The sequence below is a fragment of the Cyprinus carpio genome, chromosome A1 (assembly GCF_018340385.1).
Source record: "Cyprinus carpio isolate SPL01 chromosome A1, ASM1834038v1, whole genome shotgun sequence".
Classification (NCBI taxonomy): Eukaryota; Metazoa; Chordata; class Actinopteri; order Cypriniformes; family Cyprinidae; genus Cyprinus; species Cyprinus carpio.
Genome location: NC_056572.1, coordinates 15,944,854 through 15,966,903, shown reverse-complemented (window position 1 = coordinate 15,966,903; position 22,050 = coordinate 15,944,854). Strand labels below are relative to the sequence as shown.

General features: G+C 40.0%; 1 protein-coding gene across 1 annotated transcript; it reads right to left on the bottom strand.

Annotated features, from left to right (window-relative positions):
• Positions 1-376: 376 nt before the first annotated feature.
• Positions 377-6,744, bottom strand: adamts1 (ADAM metallopeptidase with thrombospondin type 1 motif, 1). Its single transcript, XM_042749652.1, has 8 exons — positions 5,672-6,744; positions 4,085-4,425; positions 3,857-3,989; positions 3,317-3,774; positions 3,040-3,226; positions 2,778-2,956; positions 2,285-2,460; positions 377-2,181 (listed from the first exon to the last, which is right to left on the bottom strand). The coding sequence occupies exons 1-8, from the start codon at positions 6,261-6,263 to the stop codon at positions 1,467-1,469; spliced, it is 2,781 nt and encodes a 926-aa protein (XP_042605586.1). The 5' UTR covers positions 6,264-6,744; the 3' UTR covers positions 377-1,466.
• Positions 6,745-22,050: the final 15,306 nt, after the last annotated feature.

Here is a 22,050-nt window from a genome sequence, read left to right as displayed (position 1 = left end):
TTTGTCTAGTTCATAATACGAGCAGACAGACTCAGCAGTTTTGTACTGATACTTGTCAAGACTAGATCTAATAATGTTGATGCTCTTTTGAATTTATTTTGATGTATGCATGTACTTGAATTTTTTCACTTTAAGTATACATTTATTTACAATCAATGTGCAACAATTTGTGTTCAGACTTCAAATGTTAATGTAGCTCCTTTCATCTAGAGGAGATTAACCACATAAAAAAATACAATATAATAATATATAATATAAAAAATAATGTAGTACCTTCACGAACCTCTAGGGGTCATCAGGCCAGGATTTAGACTTTAGTGCTTCCTTCAATGTCAGCAGCCACACCCAAAATAAGACACCATCTCAACAGTTTTGGTCCACAAATCAATGTGATACTTTATTCATAAACCTAAGTTCATAGATATTGTATAAATACTCTAATATAATCTACATCCTTCAGTAATTTCAATAATAATAACAAATAGAAATACAATAATTATAAAAAAGCAACAAGATTATATTAAATGGGCTGTACAAAAATAAATAAAGTTTGGATATTCTATACGAAACAAAATACCTCATTACAAAGATACCTTCTCAGAAGGCAAGAGAGGATTACTTATGAAGTAGTAGTAGAAGAGAAGTCCCTCACTATATCTCCATAGAATCACACAGAACTAAACTACACATACATAAACACGCACAAACACACTCTCTTCTCAGGTGTAGAACCTCTGCTCTTTGGTCTCCCTCCCCATTAAAAATATGATCCCTCTTGATCGGGAATGGCTTTGTAAAATTGTGAAAATATCAATCTAGGAAGCTAAACCTAAAGATAATGTGCATTGTTAAACTTAGATATGAGGAAATGCATAATATAATACCTGTTGTGGTGTTTGAATAGCAGCATGTGTGCCTAGCTGAGGTGAGATATGGCGTTGATTTTTGGCAAGAAAAATGCATATGTTGAATATGTGCTCTGAGTTAGAGTTTGCGACTTTGACATGGAGAACCACTAGAGGGCATTTATATAACACTACTAATGAACTCTACTGTTTCAGTACTGCTTTTGACCCTGGCAATAGCTCCTATATGCTCTCTTGTGACAAATTAATCCTGTCTGTCTAGTCCAGCTCAGACAGACGAAAAAATTCAAATTCTCAAATTTTCATTAATCATCCTATCATCATACACACCCATACACACTTGAAATCTAAAATGCATGACATCAGCATCCAAAGCAGCAGAGGTGTCCATATTCCCATCCTCCATCACAGCTGTCAAGACAGGTACACAGTGTGCCAGTGTACTGTACCCAGTGTTGGATGGGTGGGATTTAAAACACTGAAAGAAGTTTGGTTGCAGTCTTTGTCATAATGGGCCCTTTGAATATAAAAATCTGTGTTGGTCAGCACCAGGTGCACCTTACACCTATTCGAGGTTGCTTTGAGCCTCAGTGTTCAGTTTCAACAGGGAGTCAGGTTGCACAAATCTAGAAGAGGTCGTGGCCGATCTTTTGCATTGCAGCGCTCGTTAGGCAAAGTGCGGCCATCATGTCCGATGCAGCGCAGTGGGCGCTTGCGGAAGCCTCTGCCACATGTTTTGGAACAAGCAGACCACTCCCCGAGCAACCAGGATGGGCAAGCATGCAGAGCACATGGTTGTGACGAAGCAGGACGTAGCTCTTCAGGACAGTCTTTTGATTGGCGGCCGTAAGCATCAAGACAGATGACGTCCCGATTCCGGATACCACCGCCGCAGGTCTGCGAACAGGGTCCCCACTCACGCAGGGCCCATTCGGCATCTCCTGCTTCACTAATAACGTTAATGGATGACCGTTTTGACCCACTGGGGCGTGGCGCAAAGTAGCTGTATTTTACGCGAGGTCGGGGGGAATCACCGACTGACAACACCTGGATAATAAGAGGCTCAGGTAGGGGAGCAAAGCTTCGCAGGCGCTCTAGTGTGGCAGAGGAACCACTATAGCGCAGCAGTGCACCTTTCAGAGATATGTCAGTTTCTATAGTGGTCAGCTTATAGTCACCATTCAGTAGGTACGTGCCATCTTGCAGGCGAACTGCTAGGTAGCTATTGTCGTGGCGGCGACCTCCAAGAGAGTGCTGCTTAACATCTAGGTGTGTAGCGCCAGCTGGTATCGTCACTACATCTTGGTAGCCCGCTCTAAATTTCAGAAACAAGCAAAAGTTAGTATAAATCAAAATTTGAGTTATTTTGGGAAACTCTAACTAGCTAATAACATCTTTGGTGCAGATTTTAGACTTACCTAGCATGTTGCATTGATCCAGAAACTTTCTTGCAAGTTGACCCATCTCCTCCACAGATGCCACATTTGTCAAAACGTTTATTGGAGCCAATGACCCGGTCACAACCAGCTTTCACACACTGGCCTTGGACGCAAACTGAGGTGGAATCTGGGGTGCAGGGTGTTCCATCAGCCACCTGAAGGTATTGGAAGGAACCTCAGATTAAACATTGGCAGAAGTACACTTGCATCCACTAAACCAGTGGTTCCCAATCCTGATCATGGAGAACCCCCAACACTGCACATTTTAGATGTCTCCCTATTCAAACACACCTGATTCAACTCATCAGCTCATTAGTGAAGACTCCAAGACCTCAAATGTGTGTGTCAGAAAAGAGAGACACCAAAAGTGTGCAGTGTTGGGGGTTCTCCAGGACCAGGATTGGGAACCACTGCACTAAACCATTGTTAGATTTTACAACACTTGGTGGGTCTGTCTAATTGGGACACTTACCTTTGGCTTCAGAATGAAGAAGTAGCCTGTTCCCTTTGCTCGACACACCAACTTGCAACGGTCCTTGGGAGACACCCCAGCATACTTTGGCACCCACTCAACGCCATCTCCTGAGCCAAATGACACCTGAGAGGAGATGTCATTGTGGGCCAAACACTGCTCCTCACGGAATGTTAAACCTGTGCAAACAAATACATTTGAGTATCATGCGGCTTGCATCTGGATGCATTCTTGCAGAAACAATGACAGGACTATCCCTTACCATTGCTATCAGGGCAGGCCTCAGTGTTGCAGGAGCGGTACTGAATTCTCTTGCCTTCACAGTATTTGCCTCCATTTTTGGGTAGGGGATTGTCACAGTCCCTGAAAGAGTATTGCACACCTCCTCCACAGGTACGTGAGCAATCTCCCCAAGGTCCCCAGGTTCCCCATCCACCATTGACTGGAGTTAAAGATGACAAGACAGAACCATCATCAGTCACAAATCAGAATTGCATTAATTACATATGACAACAAATGGCACACCAAATGGTGCTCACCTGATATTTGGCAGCCTCAGACTTGCTCAAACATTGGCCTGCCATACAGTAGCTATTTGACCCACAAGGTGTCCCATCAGCCCATGGAAAGTTCTTGGTTTGGCAGACAAGCAAGCCATTTGCAGATGTGACGGTGCACCAAAGGGCAGCACAAGTGGTGCTCAGGTCAGGACAGTGCTGGGACTCCTCTCCAAATGTGAGACGGCACTGTCTGTTGGCATCATAAACTGAACCTGGCAGAGCCTGAGGTAACTGCTGAGGCTTCTGGGGTTTGTCCAGTAAACACTGACCATGGCCATTGTCCAGAAAGGACGTGACCATCAGGGCACTGCAAGGAGACCAGGGCTGTAGCTGGTCCAGATTTGACAAGGTTGAGGCCATCATGTGGGCACTCCAGTGGTCGCCATTAACACTAGCACATTGTTTAGCATCGTCATGGGGCATGTTGAACACGTGACCTAGAAGAGAAGCACAATTATTGACTTGCTCTGCACCTGCCTATTTTTTTGTTTTTATATAGGAAAATGGGGATGTGCCTACCAAGCTCATGCGTGACTGTAAAGGCTGCCTGCAGACCATCATCTTCAATGATTGAGCAACTTCGATCAGGATCACACACGGTGCCAACATCTGCCATCCCCAGAGTGTCACAGGAGTGAGCTCCACAAAGATCCTGAAACGAATAGCGTTCATAAATATGAGCCATGCTACATAATTACTTTTTTCATTTTCGTCCAGACCAGAAGTGGTATACTTAGTGAAACGTACCTGTCTGGTGAACAGTACTGCTGTGTCGTAGTGCTCTGGGTGCCGGTCACTTGATGGGTTGTGCTGTCTTTGCCACTGGCAGAAGTTTCTAAGCGTAAGTGCTGCATTGGAGGACACCTGGGGGCCGTGTTCTTCATCATAAACAACAAGTAGCTTCACAACTGCCAGAGTGATCGAATTCTGAATGGTAGGGTGACGATATAGACGAGATGCCACCGCCATGATGGTCAGCAGATAAGGTTTGAGCCCAGCACCATGAAACTCTGCCATTGACTGGTCTGCCACAATCATGATCTCCAAATAGCGAGGAGTGGACACAAATCGGCGAGATCTGTGGTGCGCTGGAAGATAAGAAGATCATTAAAGCCATTAGTCAACAGATTCTTTAAAAAGTGAAATCTAAATCAGATTCAATATTTATCAGGGTGAAAAGTGTATTTAAAGAAATGCATTTATTCATTTTAAAAAAATCGCATGAAACAACTTTTCCATGATGATGACTTTGTATCTTTTATTTAAAAAAAAAAAAAAAACAAAAAAAAAAAAACAAGAGGCTTTAGCCTACATGGTTGAACTATAATTTCATATTTCTTATTGCTAGCCATTGGCAAATTATATTAGGCAGAGGGATAGGTATTTCTTATTGCTAGCCATTGGCAAATTATATTAGGTACCAGTCATTTTTATTGGACACGGCGCCATACTTACCTAAAACTCACTAGTTCAACTCTTATTAGTCAAATTATATTAGGCAGAGGGATATTTTCATTCTACAGTCATTTTATTGGACATTTATTGGTATAAGCCTATTTTAAATGTGTGTCAGCTTTTACAAGTCCATATAGATGCCTTAAAGCTATTTAAATGCAATGCTGATTGGAAATAGTAAAGTAAGATGTAATGGTATCTTATAACTGAAAAAGATATAGAGAAAACTTAAAAGTTAGTGCTGAGCATGCCTGCTTCTTCTTTTGATTAAGATTCTGCTCCTGCTAATAAAGTCTCCAAAACTTGCGCACTTCCACGAGAGATGCTGGCGGAATACAAGCCAACAGTCCTCTGTTGCTGATCTGCGCAACATGCGGTACGTCTCTCCAGCCCATTTTCTCCCGCCTCCCACTCACACTCCCACTCCCCTAACCCTCAACCCTACGTCCCCTTGCCTCCTCCTGCATATGTGTAGAGATTTCTGCCCTCTCCAAGTTAACCCTCACCTCACTTTTGGAGACGGCTTATCTGCACTTTAGAAAAACGTTCTTTCTTTCTTTAAGATGAGTTTAAACGGGCAGACGGAACATGTTTACTGTTTGCAGTTGATGTATTTCCCAGCTAAAAATACATCAATACATCCCAGACGATTTAGTGTTTAACGAGCTATGAAGACGCAGAACGCTTAATTTGCTCCCCATGCGCCAGCGCGCACCGAATGACGCGGAGTCACCGAGTTTATTGGGGTTACCAGAGGCGTGTGCGAAATATTATTGGAAATAAATAAATAAATCTCAAACAGTCAATAATAATAAAAAGTATGACAAAATTCTCTGGTACAAAATCGATAATTATGAATTTTTATTCTGCAATATTTACTTTTAGACTCGGATGAGATGGGCTCTGTGTCGGATTTGGCTGCATATGGTTTTTCGGTGATCCGTTCCTCCTCCTCGTTCACCCCACACTTCGAACCGTTCTCCTCAGCTAAGAACCCCCGTTTTCTTCTTCGAATGAGATGAGTGTCTCCATCTAAAGCCTCTCCGCTGGCGTTTGCGGGTTGAATGAAATACTCTTCTCCGCCAACATAGAAGCCTCCCCGCAGTCCATGGCACAGATTGATCGCCGCAGCGGAAAGTTCTTCTGCGTTCACGGTTCCCGAGAAGAAGCACCGCGCCTCTCCCGCGCTGTCAACTTCCTCGGACTCCGGTTTTCCGATCATCTGGAACACAAACCCAGGCGCTAAAAAGGTCTGGTCCGGTTCCAGCACCAACACCATCCGACTTCCAAAGACGTCCAAGCGATAGATGCGTTTCTCGGATTCCTCTTCCCGAGCTTCTGCTGTATGGGTCGGTTCGGTGTCGTACAAGTCGAGCCGGACCGGCACCACGGTGCTTTCCTCCCACGAGCTCTGCGCCGCGTTTACGCACAGGGCTGCAATGAAACCCAGTATAACGCGCAAAAAAGACATTATATTCCTGTTGGGGTTTTAAGAACAAAATACAAAATAATGACTGCCCAAAAAAAAAAAAAAAAAATCCAAGTTCTTTGAGAATTTGACTCCAAAAGCAGGTAAACCAAATATCACAGAAAAGATAAAAAAAAATAAAAAATAACTGTAGCTAATATATAGGTACCAATCCAGAGCTTAAAATTGTCTTCGAATGGAAATAAATAAAATGATCACAGTATCTAGCAGCACTTAAAAGTTGAAAATCACAAGAAGAGTCTTTAAAACCATCAAACGTGGTCTTGGAGAATTTCCCTCACTGTCTCTTCGAGTTTCAGATCCCCTGTCTTAGAAGCGAGAACCCGGCTCTCTATATATGCTCCAACACGGACCACCCCTTTCCTGAAGCCGATTTGATCTGCTGCAGCCACATCTAGTACGCAACAGAGTCCTGGAGCAAAACCACAATCATCAATCATCAGAGCACAACACTAATGGCCCAAAACTTCTCTTCTGACTCCTATTTTAGTCATTTTAAACTTCTCATACGTGCATTTTACATTCACGTGGCTTATATAAATTGCATTTTCTACTAAACACTAAGATTAAGTGCAGTAATATATCAGTTCAACACAAGGTTGCTGAGGACATCAGGAGACACGAATCTCCTCACAAGAGATGGCAGCCCGCTGAATGAAGTTTCGGCTGCGAGAAAGAAGCGCAGGCGGCTCGGATAGAGGGGTAGCCTACAGCCGAGCCGTGGCTCTGTTAAGGTGGACCGCTCCTCAAAACCGGCTCCCAGATGTTCATGTGTGGACTCAAACTTCATTGAAAATTAATAACGAGCGCATTACCGCTTAATTTCGGAGGAAATAGTTTGTGTCGCGCGCGTTTAATGCATCAAATTTAATTTATTTGGTCAGTGACCTTCAAAGAGAAAGTAGCCTACATGCCGTCTGAGAACAAACACACAAAAAAAGTAGAGTTAGAGGAACATAATGGATATGGAGTGTGGATTTATAAAACACGAAGATTCACTCTTAGGCTATAATATAAAGTTAGATTACACTATTCTGAAGCACATGTTTTATGGTTGTTATGCAGAATCACTATCTTTAAAAGAAAACTACAGGTTCAAAACTGACATATATGTATCAGTACGTTTATTTATGCATGAATACGCATCATATTATGAACTAATGAATAGTTTTCAATCAATCAATCCTCAACAGAGAGTTGACAGTCCACCTTAACTGCTTTTAGGAACCAGCTGGTTGTTTAAAATCTTTTTTGGAGGTTCAACACAAAACCACTAGATGGAAGCAGAACCCAACAATTCATTCATTCACGCTTGCCATTTTTAATCCTGTGTGAGAGATAGCCTCTACATAATATGGACATGGACTTTTTGAAAATTAATTTTAAAAGTAGAAATCGCTACAGTGTCTTAAATAACATCAGATTATAAAATTGCATGTATAACAATTATACAATTATATTCAGTAGTACAATATATAGTTTAAGAAAAAAGTATAACGACACATTTTAGGTCAGCTACTCACTTTTATAATAACTATATTATAATAATTAAAAGAATTAAAACACATATGTTGGAATGTAAGTGGCACAATCAGTTCATGATTAGTTTTATGTGGATATTATTTGAACTTTTCCTAATGTAGCGCACCCTTACCCTTAACCTTTAGTATGGCAGAGCACCAGGTTCTGACAGTGTGTCTCCCGACTATATATTATTATTCCACCTATTACCCTATTTGGCTACTGTAACACAGATTTATTAGGTTTATACTCCTATAGTAATATTCCTATACAGCATGGGAATTAAACCAACAGAGAATAACCTCAATCAACACAAAAGGTAAGTATGAAAAGTTAACAATTTGATTTATTTATAACCAAAAGGGAAAAATTTAAATAAATGAATTTATGTCTCAATAAAAACTGGAAGGAATTATCCAAATGTCCACTGTGTATATTACTTTTGATAAATACCTACTGTGTTTTTAAAAAAAAAAAAAAAGATTCAGTACTTCACAGTCTTATGAAAATGACATTTAACCCAAATTTATGAATTTCACATTAAAATGGCACTCAATTAGCAACAAAAATAACAGCAGACATAGTATGAAAGAGATGAGGAAAATTCAAAACCCCATTTTACACTTAGGTTGTTTCAAGAACACCAACCAACGGTATGAAACCCCAAACTTCAATTACTGTAAGTAGAACATAAACGATAATAACAGTTAATATACATATGTAGGCACACACACACACACACACACACACACACACACACACACACACACACACACACACACACAGCCACACAACCCACCCTTTTGCAGGCCTGGAACGTAGCTGGTGAGCGTGGGGGCCTAGAAAAACAGCAAAAGGCCTCTTCACTCAAATGAGCCAAAACAAATCAAACAGATCACCTGAACGCCCTTCTTAAGGCAGCTTAAATCCGTGATTCCCTCCTTGGAAGCGGCAGATCGTCCAGTAGTCAGCATAATGACACAAGTCTCTCCCACGATGACAGCGAGGACTTGCAGCCAACTCAGTCTCGTCCTCTAAATAAACCCAATTAAGATGATTGTAGGCAGTCAATAACCAGTTAGACGGCTGGTTTCTCACTCAATAAAAACAATTTAATGAAGCTTTGGGCTGTCTTTAAAAGCAGGTTCGGAGGGAAAAAAATCTTAAGTTAACTCTTGTACAGAGTATAAAACACACAAAAATTGAACGAAAGTCTACACAACACTTCTTACACCTAAAGTATATGTTTAACACACTTATTCAGTGGTTATATCTCCAGTATCTCTAGGTTTTTCCCCTCTACCTGCATGAACACTTTTTTTTTAATCCCCCGGTCTCTCCCTCTGTCCAATCAAAATTTCCCCTATATTCACAAGGGCGGGAATAAGTCAAAAAATAACAAATCACCAAAGAAGCAACAAACTTGCTGGGTCACAACAGGTTTTGAGCAAGTGCAACACAAACAAACTTTATAGTTCACCGTAACTCTTAAAGGAGCAGTACCTGAGTGCATCAACCGAGCACACAGAGACTGTTAGAATACTATCTGACTCATAAAACCTTATAAATATCACATTACATGGGAAAAGGTATTAATGTGCTTAATAATAACCTGCACTGGGTTACACTCTCCCCTTGCTTAATGACTCATGTCCCCATGAGACTAGCCCACTACATCAGTATTATGGCTCTAGATGTTTGATTTGCACTCAAACTTTGCACTCAAACATTGGGGCCACTGGGCCATAGGGAGGCACCACAATGTTTGGCAAACATTCTTTTTTTCTTGGGAAATCTTCAATTTGCACCACCATACCCCTATATACCAGGGTTAAGGGTCTGTCTGTAGATTGTCCCAGTTATTTATTAAAGTTTTTTCACCTGGTTTTACTTCTCTCTTTGGACAAAGATCAACTCTTTCCGTTTCTGCTTCTTTAGGGGCATTCATGAATCGCCTGTCTCCCTCTTCTGATTCCAGATCCTCATTTCGAGCAAGGGTTGGCAAAAAGATGCTTTCTGCTTCACACTCAGATAGATCTCCTATAACTTCCAGTTGATTAGGAACACTTTCATGGCTTTTATGGATCTGTACTTTCTCTGTGTTTAATGTGAGGGTGTGCATCTGCCTTACAGGTCTCCCTTGTGGAACTGGGATGTACTTACACAGGTTACTGTCATCACTATTAGAGTGATCTATTGAATCACAATGATCTTGTGCTGATTGCTTTCTTTGTGTTCTCTCAATAGCTCTTGCCCTGGTTATCACTGGACGCAGGACATCCGTCCTCTCATCAGATAAGTACATCCTCCATCTGTCTCCAATAGGTAACAAATGGTCTTGGTTCAACGTTCTGACATTCCCTGTGCCAGTCTTTGGTTTTACCCTATACACAGGCAAGTTCGGCAGCTTCTCCATGACAAGGTAGGGTAAGGAGTTCCAGCGATCCTGTAACTTCAATAGACAGGAAATTGATGCAGACCAAATAGAGTGGGCCACTGCTCATGATGTAAGCAGATCTTTGAGGTAAAGTCTTCCTAGCCATACATTGTCCACATTCCTTCACATACTGCTCCATGTCTTTGTTCATGCGTGGCCAGAAGAAACAATACTTGTTTTGTGGTTCTCCCAATTCCAAGGTGACCTGATTTATCATGCAGTGAATGTAGCACCTGGGCCCCATATATTTCTGGTAACACTAGTTGCTGTCTCTCCCTCCCGCAGGTGCTTTTTGTAATTTGGTACAAGAGATTTTGTTGAACTTTGCACCCTGTTGCCATAAGAGAGTCTCAATGGGGTTAGGACTCTTCTTAGTGGTAAGTATATGCCCTTTCTCCACTTCCTGCCTCAACTATCCAATGATGGGTTCTTGCTCTTGTGCTAGTCTCAAGTCACAGTTAGACAACTGCTCCTTGTGTCCCATTTCCAGCTGTACTGGACAAACATACACAGAGGGAATGACCTCTGATGTAGCCCCTAACTGATCCACCAGTCTACTGCAGGGTTCATCGGAGTGGTGAGTATCGGCAAGCCAACAGATGGCCCTTACTCTAGAGTTTAGTAGGTCCATCCATTCTAGCGACAGGTCAGTGGGAGAGAAATAGCATGACAGTACATCCGCATCGATGTTGTGGCACCCTGGCTTGTACTCAAGGCTAAAGTCATAAGTGTCTAAGGCAGCCAGCCATTGATGCCCAGTAGCACAAAGCTTAGCGCTTGTCAGAATGTAGGTGAGGGGATTGTTATCCGTTCTAACTGTGAACTTTGCTCTGTACAACTAATCATGGAATTTATTCAAAACAGCCCACTTGAGTGCCAGGAATTCCAACTGATGAATGGGATAGTGGTGTTCCGCAGCACTCAGTTTATGACTGGCATAGACAACAGGTCTCAGTCCATCTGGAAATTCCTGATTCAACACGGTGCCTAAACCACTCAGGCTTGCATCGACATGTAGGACATAAGGCTTAGCTTGATCTGCATATGCCAGTTGTTGATGTTATGAAAGGCCTCATTGCACCTTTGGTCCCAGTGCTCACCAAATGGCTCTGACTCTTGGTAGTACTTGCCTTTCTATACAGCTTTATTTTGACTTTTGACAGGGGGATAACCTTTGGCCAAGTCAGTCAGGGGTCTCACGATGGCAGAGTAGTTCTTAATAAAGCGGAGGTAGAAACCACAAAATCCTAGAAAGGACCTCAGGGACTTTAAATCATGTGGCATCTTCCAGTGAGACATGGCTTTCACCTTCTCTGGATCAGGAGCTATTCCAACAGCAGATACAATATGTCCCACATATCTGACTTGTGGCTGACAAAACTGGCACTTGTCTATAGATGCTTCGAGCCCATATTCTTCTAGCTGACCCAGCACTTGAAGCAGCCTTTCCTCATGCTCTTCTAATGTACGCCCAAATACAATGAGGTCGTCTAGATAAACGATGACCTGGAGAAGATGCATATCTCCCACAGTGCTCTCCATTAGCTGCTGAAATGTGGCTGGAGCCCCCGTGATCCCCTGTGGCATGCTTTCGAACTGGTAAAAACCCAGAGGACAGATTAATGCTGTTTTTTCCTTGTCCTCGTCAGCCATCTCAATCTGGTAATAGTCACTTCACAAGTTTAAGACAGAGAACCATTTACTTCCAGACACAGTCCAAAGCATCATCCATCCTGGAAGTGGTATATTGCTCAGGAATTGTTCTGGAATTCAAAGTCCAATAGTCTATGCACATATGGATGGTTCCATTTTTTTTCCTAGCAATATTTAGCTAGGCATAAGGGCTCCTGGATTCTGTTATTATACCTGCAGCCAACAGGTCTTTTATGTGCCGCCTCATGTCATCGATGTCTGCAGGTCCAACACATTTGGATCGTTCCCTAATTGGTTGGCTGTCACTGTCACAGTCTGATGTTATGTTTCACATATTTAGCTCATCCCACTTCCCACTCCTCAAGGGAAAACACATTTCTGTGCTCAGCTAACTTCTCTCTAAGCCTTTTCTCCCAATCAGCAGAAATAGGAGAGTGCCCAAACTTGAACACTTTGGGATCAATTGTCTTCGGTTCAGTCCAAGCATCTGGGGTAACTGTGACTGTGTACGTGGGAAAGACTTTAGCAATAACTGTGTCAGTGGGATGCTGATGTCTTTGAAGGTCTCATTGCAAACCAGCACTCTGAAGTTGTTCTCATCAATGGCAGAAGAAGACAGAACAGTTGGATAGATAAACAGTCCAGTCCAGTTGACTATCCATTGGTGTTTCCACAAGAAATATGTCTTTTCTCAGTGGCTTCTCACATTCCACTTTACACACTGCATACATTTCACTTCTTGAAGGGATAGTTAGGGCTTCTGGTCCTTTCCACTTGACCTGTCCCTCAACTGGCTAGGGGACATCCTCTTTTCCGTGGTCCTGGTGTAAACATGGTTTGAGGAGTGATGACTGAATCCTCAGTGAGTGTGCTTGGTTTGATACACCAGAGCCCTGACTGAGCATGGTCAGACGATGAAAGATGCTTGTGTTGGTGCCGATTATTACTGGAACTTGCTGAAGACCTTGAGGTTCTGGGCAGACCAACGTGAGAATGGAGACCGACCCTTTCACCCCAGTGAGGGAAACAGGGAGCAAAACATCCACTATGATGAGCTCAGTCCCCAAATGGACAATCCAGTGAGTAGATGAATGGGTATCTGTGGTAAGTATTTGGAATACCACTGGTCGAATACAATGATGACCCGGGACCCACTGTCCAGTAAAGCTAGACAAGGACATCCATTCAGCTCCAAGGAAATAGTGGATGCAGGGCCCACTAATCCTCTGGGAAGAAACTGTCTAGACTAATAGAAGTGGCACTGTTTCCAGTCACCGGATTCCTTGCAGTCTACCCCTAACAACTTCTGTATTACTTGGGAGGTATTTTCAGGCGACTGACACTTGGTAGCGATGTGTCCATCCTCTCCACACCGATAACAGAAGAAATCATTGTTGTGCTTAACTGGCCTTTGAAACTGCAATAGGCCTGGGGTTTGCCTGAGCTTGGTGTGACTGAGCAGTGGAATTAATACTCATGACTGCTAGCTGTTGTTGCAGTTGTTGAACTTGCCTCTTTAATTCTTGACCCTCCATGGTATCAGCTCTTTTCTTCTCCTGCTTATCTTTCAGATCAACCTTCATGGATGGAACAAAGGTGTTTGGATCTTCCCCAAATCTAGATCTTAGCTCCTGAATTTCTGCTTGGAGTTGTCGGATTATAGAGGAGTCTAATTTATCATCCTGCTTCAGCTGTATGGGTTTCACAGATGCATTGATTTTATAGCGAGTGGCTTCGTTCTCCTCAGCTTTTTTGATTTCATTTAGCAGTGCTAACAAATTGGGTGGCTGTTTTCTTCTTTCCCTCAGTCTTAACTGCAGAAGCATCAGATCCGACTCAACCGCACCTCTAATCAGCTGTTCAACCCTTGTTCTGTCCATCATCTGGGGACTCAATCCTCCTCTTTGTACCACTTTCGTTAAGGATTTCTCCATCCTACGCAGAAAGTCAGACAAAGCGTGGATCCTTTCCTTCTCAGAGGTTTCAAATGTGTTTTCTAATGCTTCAAGATATTGAGAAGCACTTGTCTCAGGACTTGAAAAGTGAACACATTTGATAATGTCAAGGGCTAGCCCTTTCACATTCTACATTATTCTTCACCGTTTTTCCTTCTCCGAACACTCATATTCCTCAGTCATTAATCTGGCCTGTTCTATCCAGTTTTCTAGACTTTCCTCTCCAGTCGGTATTGGAACAGTACCAGAAAAGATACATAGTCATCGATAAACATTAGTTTCACCTGATGGTTTCATTGTCTTCTCCAGAAGTTCACCCATGGCATGTTTAATAGACTCAGGAGAACTGGAACTCTGTGGAGAGAATAAGGCCTGTATATCAGTCATATACTTTCCCTCATCCAGTAAGAACTTCAACAATTTCTTGGAAAACTCTGAAAAGGCTGAAACATCAACAGGTGCCACTACAACTTTCCATGACTCTTCTTCATCTGGCCACAGCAGTTCAGCTGGAACACGGGCAGGGTCAATGACCTCACGGCACTCACATACTGTAGCACCTAGAGGGTACCAGGACTTGGCCCCAATTTTGAGTCTCTAACCCGCACTCTTCCAAAGATTTTACAGTCTGAACAGTATCTTCAATACTTGCTACTTCAGTAGTTGCAGGTATGCCAATCAACAGTATGGCATGAGTCTCCTCAATTCCTGCCTACTTACACCACTTGGAGAGTTCAGTGAGAAGAAGGGGGCTACATCCAAAGGCCATGCTGAAACTTCAGGCAGATAATTATCAATTTACTTATTGACACTTCAAATATAACTCAGGTCTTGTTTTCAATCTTTTGTCTTCATGAGGGTAACAGGAAGTAGTGATCCCGGACGAGCCCTAATTTGTGTAGCGCCCTCCTACCCTTAACCTTTAATAGGGCGGAGCACCAGGTTCTGACAGTGTGTCTCCCAACTATATATAACTTTTTCTCCTATTACCTTATTTGGTCACTGTAACCCAGATTAACTAGGTTTATACTCCTATAGTAATATTCCTATACAGCATGGGAATTAAACCAACAAAGAATAACTTCAATCAACACAAAAGTTAAGTATGAAAAACTTAACAATTTGATTTATTTATAACCAACAGGGAAAAATTATTTTTCCAGTAAGAGCGGGCACAACCATTTGTAAATTTAATGTGTCTGGCTTTCGGTTTCATCCTCTTCCAGCTATTTTTAGCTGTACAGAACAGCTTGTTTTGCTGCTTGATATTGCAAACTGGTGTTTCTTACCATTTTATTTTAACGTATTATTTTAATTATGAACACACTGGTTTGTAGGGAAAAAAGTTTTACCATTTACTGGACTTTGTTATTCTTCTTGTTCTTTACCTATAGTGGCTAATGAACCAGAAGTCTGGCACATTCACAGAAAAAGGCTTACTTAAGCTTTGAAAAATAAGGTGGATACCACAGGCACCTATTTACGTTTCTGCCGGTGGGTGCCCAACCAACCCCCCCACCTTTTTTTCTTTTGAAAGCGCAAATATATTATCAACAAAATATAATTTGTTGAGCAAATGGTATGGACTCATTACTCATTGTTTAACTAGGCATGTACTTGGTGTGTACTATTTGATAGTCATAAATGATGTTAACACACAGGGGAAATGTGTAGCAGATGCCTTGCAGATGGCAGCTTACCGGAGATTCGCACTAAATAAAATCAAATAATCCACACATATGATTATCAACAGATGCAAGGCTATTTGATGAAGCCTGTATGCATTACTGTGTACTTTAACTGTATACAGATTTTCACGAAGGAAATTAACAAATATCCTGCAAATTTTTCAGACTTTGGCATAGTCTACTGCCACATAAAACTCTTTGTGGTCGCCTAAATATGAGCTACTGATAATGAAAACTGCTCAAACACAGATTTATCCAGGTCTGGTTCCAGAATTAAATACTGAAGATTTTTCAGAAATGTGTGCTCTAGCCTCAATGAAAATACAATTTCATGTATTTTTTTGTATTGTCTATTGCTCTTTCAAGTGTGAATTCCACATAAATATGCAGATGTCATTCCCGAAACTCTGCAGCGTGTATTTGGCCAAAAAACTAAAAAGTACATACCAATCTAAATGGATAATATAGCCTAGAAAGCACATAAAGAGTACTCCCTTTATAATCACTAAAAAGCTTTTCCATGTTTTAGTTCATCACAATCTCAGGAAGTTTTGTTATGGTGAGAGGATTCTTGGAAAACCCAGCACTGGACTCTGGTGTTTTGAATCCTAAATGGATTTTAACTTAAACGCCTCTGATTGGCAATTTGCATTCAAGAAATCAACAGAAATGTCTTTGATTGGCTACATTGCTCAACACTGCACAAAACAAAATGTAAAGACACCTTTTGACGCTTTCCAGAGCCCAAACACAAATAATAACTGGATAGTTTGCCAGATATGTTTCGCCAATATGATAGTGAATACAGTATATCTTGAGTTTTCCCCATGGGTGCTCAGCCATTCACGTGGGTGCTCGAGTCCTGGAGCACCCACAGGATTGGCGTCTATGGTGGATGCCATGTACTGAAAGTTACTCCATCGGAATACTGACTGAACTGCTGTGAAAAGAGAACTGATGATGAACATGAGCAGCGGGTGCCGTGTGCTAACGAACATAGAGCTGTTCTCCTTCTTGGTTGCTGCAACGGTTTTCGGATTACCAGGACACTGAACTGAGAACTGTTTCTTTCAGGCATGTCCGAGGCTGAGAACCGATGAGCTGTGCATGTGTGTCATTTTTCTGAGGATGAAAATTATTTTGCTGAACATCAGAAAGTGTGATAAATATAAAAAATATTGGAAATATGTAGCTAATTACTTAATTATGATCTTATAACTGTATGATGATGTGTTTGGCTCGGCTACAACTGATAAAACAAAAGAAACATTTTTAAAGAATTACATAGTTTACTTATTTATTTATTATTTTATTTATTTATTATTTATTCATTCAAAAGATTAATGTATCTGTGTGTCTTAAAGGACTTGTGTGTTCAGTTGAGGATTCTGTTAGGTAGCTACGTTCACGTATGGTTCCCACTTGGTTATTTTTTTGGGAACCAAATAAGAACGTTTTAGGTTATAAAAATAAAACCTAAAAATAACCTGTAGGGAATGTTCTGTGAAGGTTCTCTTTAGGTTATAAAATTAAACCTAAAAATAATTTCAACGGCTCTGGATTGGCCCAGAGTAGACATCTTTATGTCAGTGCATTCTGAATTTGTACCAAACTTCAATGTGCTTATATCAGTAATTTTCATTCTGCATTCAAACAGAGCAGATTACTGGTAATTTACTGGAAATGTTACAACTTCTCATACCAGAAAATTGCTCGAACGATTTTAACGTTATTTTTGAAAAGGTTCTTTTCACACATGATCTCTTAACAGTAATTTACCATTTACCAATAAAGTCTGTTTGTGTGAAAGGGGCTATTGAGGCATTTATTCAGATGATTCATTCAGACATCTGATTAATTCAAGAACGAAGCAAGTGCCTGATTAATTTAAAAATTCAGAATCATTCAGTAAGGAAACACCACTGAGTGTTGCTCAGAGTTGCGCCACTATTCTGCTGTGATCTTTGTTTGGAACTATTTTCGTTAACCAAATCGAGCAAAAACAGTCAACATTAACAATACTGTACTGAAATGTAAGTCACTTAATGTTAACTACTCATTTGAACTCTTGTATAAAATCAATGTCAAATTTGCAATCGTTGTTTTCAGGGAAAACTGCACTGACTTGGTCGTGTCATGTTGCTTAACTAGGCTATATGTTATGAAAAATATAAAAAACTACTACTTTTTAGAGCAGTGTGTTTCTTCTGTGTGCAGTTGTGTTCATTTGTTTCGATTTCTCCACAAGATTCTCTCACACACAAGGCGCAACTGCACATTTGCTGAGGGGTATGCAAGATCAGTGTTTGCGCCCCCTGTATAACCCCTAACACTAACTCTCACAGTCAATGACCGAAAGACCATTCTTGGGTATGGAAGAATACAAACTCATCAGGGGTGAACCCCCTCACCCATTTTCAATACCATATGGAAAAAAAAAGTGAAAAGTGAAAAAAAGGAAAAAGAAAAAAGAAAAGTGTGTTGTATAACATCCCCTTTAACTCCTGATGGCTGACCCCAGAAAGTAGAATGCATTTTTATTTTTAGTCATTTTCTTCAAACATTTAATATTGCTCACTTTTTAGTTAGGTAATTTCATCTGCATTTTTTTTTTTTTTTTCATTTTTACTTTGCCACCCTGATTTTGATGAGTTTGAGTTCATATTGAGATCTCTGACTTTTGATTGCAGTGACTGATTAGTTTGATTTGGTTGAGCAGCACTTTGTGCTAGCAGGTGTTTCTCTGATCATATGTTGGCATATGTTTTATTTGTTATTGACCTGTAATATCTATGATTTAAAGTTTAAATCAATGTCAATAATAAATGGCAAGTTTCCATGTAACAATTTATGTTTTAATTTCATGTGTTAAACTGTATACTGTATGTTTCTTTCCTGGGAAATAACAGTGGAAATGTTCATTAGTGGCGGTGGTTGGTGTCTATGCAGAAATCAAAACTATAAACATGTTCTGAGAAATATTTGCTGGAGTAAAAATTGTGACAACTTGCTGCTCTCTCCCCTATTTGCTCTCGATCAAATCTAAATTAAACTCAGTTCTTGCAGTCTTCTAGTTTAGTCTGTAGTCTTGTACAGCAAGACCGCTCATTCATATCTCATTTAAGATGAAATGCTTACGGAAGCACTGTGTTGTAGTTAGTGTCATGTTTAATAGAGGTTCAGTAGAAGCAGTGTTTTATGTCTCTGTCAGGCTAGAAATATCCCCCCTGGTCTCATTTACTTTACCCTTTATTGGTTGCATTTGAGTAACTGGTTAGAAACTAAAACACATCTCCAGTGAGGCAACAAACAAATCAATAAAATGTAAACTTTTAAATATAGCACTTTGTTTTATATACACATATATTTATGAAGATGGCTAAAAAAAAAAAATATTCAAAAGGAACTATTCTTCTCACACATATTCATAGTTAAATAGTATTTATATGACAAAATGAGCATAATAATAAATAAAAAAATCATCATGTGTTTTTTCTTTTTTTTCACATACCAGTTACAAACAATAAATTATAAAATCAGTGCTGTATATTTTCAGTGAAACGGCCATTTCCCATTGAGACGGTAAAACAGTACTGCATTACATTGAGTAAACAGATGAAATCCTGGAAAAAAGTTAATGTACCAAACATTGAATCACATGAGTTCATTCAGTTACTGGATTTGTGTAAAATTAATCAAACAAAATTAAGCAATTTCAGCAGGTTTAAAGTCAACATGAAATGCATTCGCCACCCATTGTACTTCTGTAATATGATGCATTTCCAAATGAAACAGCATATTCAATGAGAAAAAAGTAGTACATTTGCATTAAATTGTGTTAATTTTTAAAATTACTTTTATTTACAAATTGATGAGATGGTCAAATGGAATGGAGTCAGATGATATCAAATTATTATGAAAGATTATATATAATAAAAAAGAGCATGAATGAAAGTAGAGTTGATTCATGTTGACTTTAAACTAATCTCCGCTACTATAATAAGACACACATAAATCACATGTATGTTATTGAATGATTTGAACACACATCACATGAGCATTTGCAAATGTAAATAAGACTATTTGAGCAATGAAGCATGAAAACACACTCTGTGTCATTCTTTCCATCAGCTTCAGTGTTTAACGGTCTGAGAAATGAAGTTGAGGTTGAACTGAGGTGAAAAATGATTTAAAGGAATGTTCTGGTCTCAATACAAGTCAAGCTGTTCATTAACACAGAAAAAAAATTATTTCAACTCTTCCATCAATTTCAAAGATTGTTTACAGTAACTTACAATGGAAGTCTATGGGGCAAGACATCGTATCAGAATGAATGTCAAAAAACACTGTTTTGAACAAGACTTTAACAAAAAATTTTTTTTAAATGTCACCTTGTCAAAGTTATATGAACATGTAAAAGTCACTTACATCACTAACACATAAGTTCATCTGCCAAGAACAGAAGTCTCCCAGCTAACAGAAATGTTTTTTAAGACAGGAGGATAAGTGCCATGGAGTTTAGCTCCATCCAGCCCCAGCACACTTTCCTGGAGCTTTCTAGTGAGTATGAAGACCTTGATTAGCTGGTTTAGGTGTGTTAAATTGGGGTTGGAGCCAAACTCTGTAGGACAGTGGACCTCCAGGAACAGGTTTGGACACCACTGTTCTAAGAATATTGTGCTAATGTTCCCATAGAGTTATTAAAACGCTATTCCTGATGTTCGGTGAATGTTCAAAATATCCAACTATCCAAATATCTAAAAAAAAAAAAATTCTTAATTATATAAACATTAAGGGAACATTCCATTTTAGAATTTTGCAAATAATATTGGAATGTTACTTCTGAAATATTTATGAAAAAAAATGAAATAAATAAAATGAACAAATGTATAATGATGTTTTTGTGCTAACATTTTGAGAACGTAATTAAAGACCTGATAAGTCTGAGTCAACATTCCATTAATGCTACTGAAAAAAAAAAAAAAAAAAAAAACTTTATTCATGACTATGAGAGAACCTTGCCAGAATGTCCTGAGAATGTTCCCTGTTAACTGGGCTTACAGTTCAAATAACACACATTTTTTTTCATAGCAATTAGTATACAGGCTTTAATAAACATACATTTCACATTTCTGCTTTAACCCTATGTAATTCTTGCCTCTTAGACATCCATTATAAATGTTTCACTGCAAACAAAGTTTTTGATTGCTTTGAACCTGGAACATTCCAATGAACATGTAAACGGTACTACTGTGAGTGAGTTAGTGAGTGATCGGCTGGCATTATTGTGATTATAAAGGGCACACAGTGTGTTTCAAGCCCTGAATGCAGAAAATGACAAACTCATTTACAAATCAGCGCCCTCTTTAGTTTCTCTGTAACAAAGAAAGAAAGATCAGTTCATCGTGGGAGTTTAAGACTCAGACGAAAATAAACAAAGAGCACAGAGGAACAAACACATCAACATCAGCTGAAAACCTGAAAATGAGCTTAGGAATGGATCTTTCGGTCAGTCATATTCCTGGTTTGTCTTATGAGTCTTACGAGATTCACAATGGAAAATCAGCATTCTGCCTTGACCTTTCTATTCCTGCAGTCGAAGCTTACTTTGGAGGGAAGATGTTGGAAATGTGCCAGACCCTGAATGGGGGCATTCACACTGACAGCAATTTGCAAAATTTCTTTTGACTTTATTTTTCAGGGAGAGTTGATAATGTGAGTTCAAGTTAACTTTATTCAAATAAAGTGTGATGTAATGCTGTGATGACCAATCAGAGCACAAGTAGGGCTGCATGATAATATTATAACCATGATTAGTTTCCTCTGAAATCATGAATGTTCTCATTTGGGAAATTGCTTTTTACATTTCATTAAAATTATTGCAATTATTGCACTGTTCACACAGAATCCAATTTCAAACTAAGCAGCTTTCTGTTGGTCAATGGGGCGAATTCCTGTGACCAACCTGAAAATGAGCAAAACCTGCATGGCAAAACTCTTGATCAGGACAGTTCCTATTGGAATGACTTGGTTTCGCAGAGCAACGGTAAACGTGAACACATCAAACACTACAGCAATGGTTTAAATCACTGCCAATGTGAACTCAAGGGGTGTGTTATTTGGTTTTCATTGCTTGGTTTTGTCAAAGGGACATGGCTTTGCCACATTTCGAGGCTAGAGCCAAAGCTCCTTGTCCAAGCCACAACGTGACATTATTGTGAACACTAGCAGGATTCAAAAAGTTCATCTGATTAAGGGATCCTCAACACTTTTTACTTTTTGTACATGATATTGATACAAAGGTGCATGAATTGGTGTTGTCATATTTGAGGCTGGATTCAAAACTCCTTGTCCGATTCATAATGCAACATGATTGTGAACACCAGCAGAATCCCACAGTAATTGGAACAGCATTAATACAAATGCAACTGCAAAGATTCAGTCTACGTGCTCCACGAAGCTCAGTCAGGAAGCTCATATGACTGAGGGGTCCTCAACTCTCTTTGAATTCTGGA

Coding starts and splice junctions, on each gene's coding strand:
- adamts1 (XM_042749652.1), bottom strand. CDS start 6,263: ATGTCTTTTTTGCGCGTTATACTGGGTTTCATTGCAGCCCTGTGCGTA. Junction 3,990..4,084: donor CAGTACTGTTCACCAGACAG/GTACGTTTCACT, acceptor TATTCGTTTCAG/GATCTTTGTGGAGCTCACTC. Junction 2,182..2,284: donor GGATCAATGCAACATGCTAG/GTAAGTCTAAAA, acceptor TCTGAAATTTAG/AGCGGGCTACCAAGATGTAG.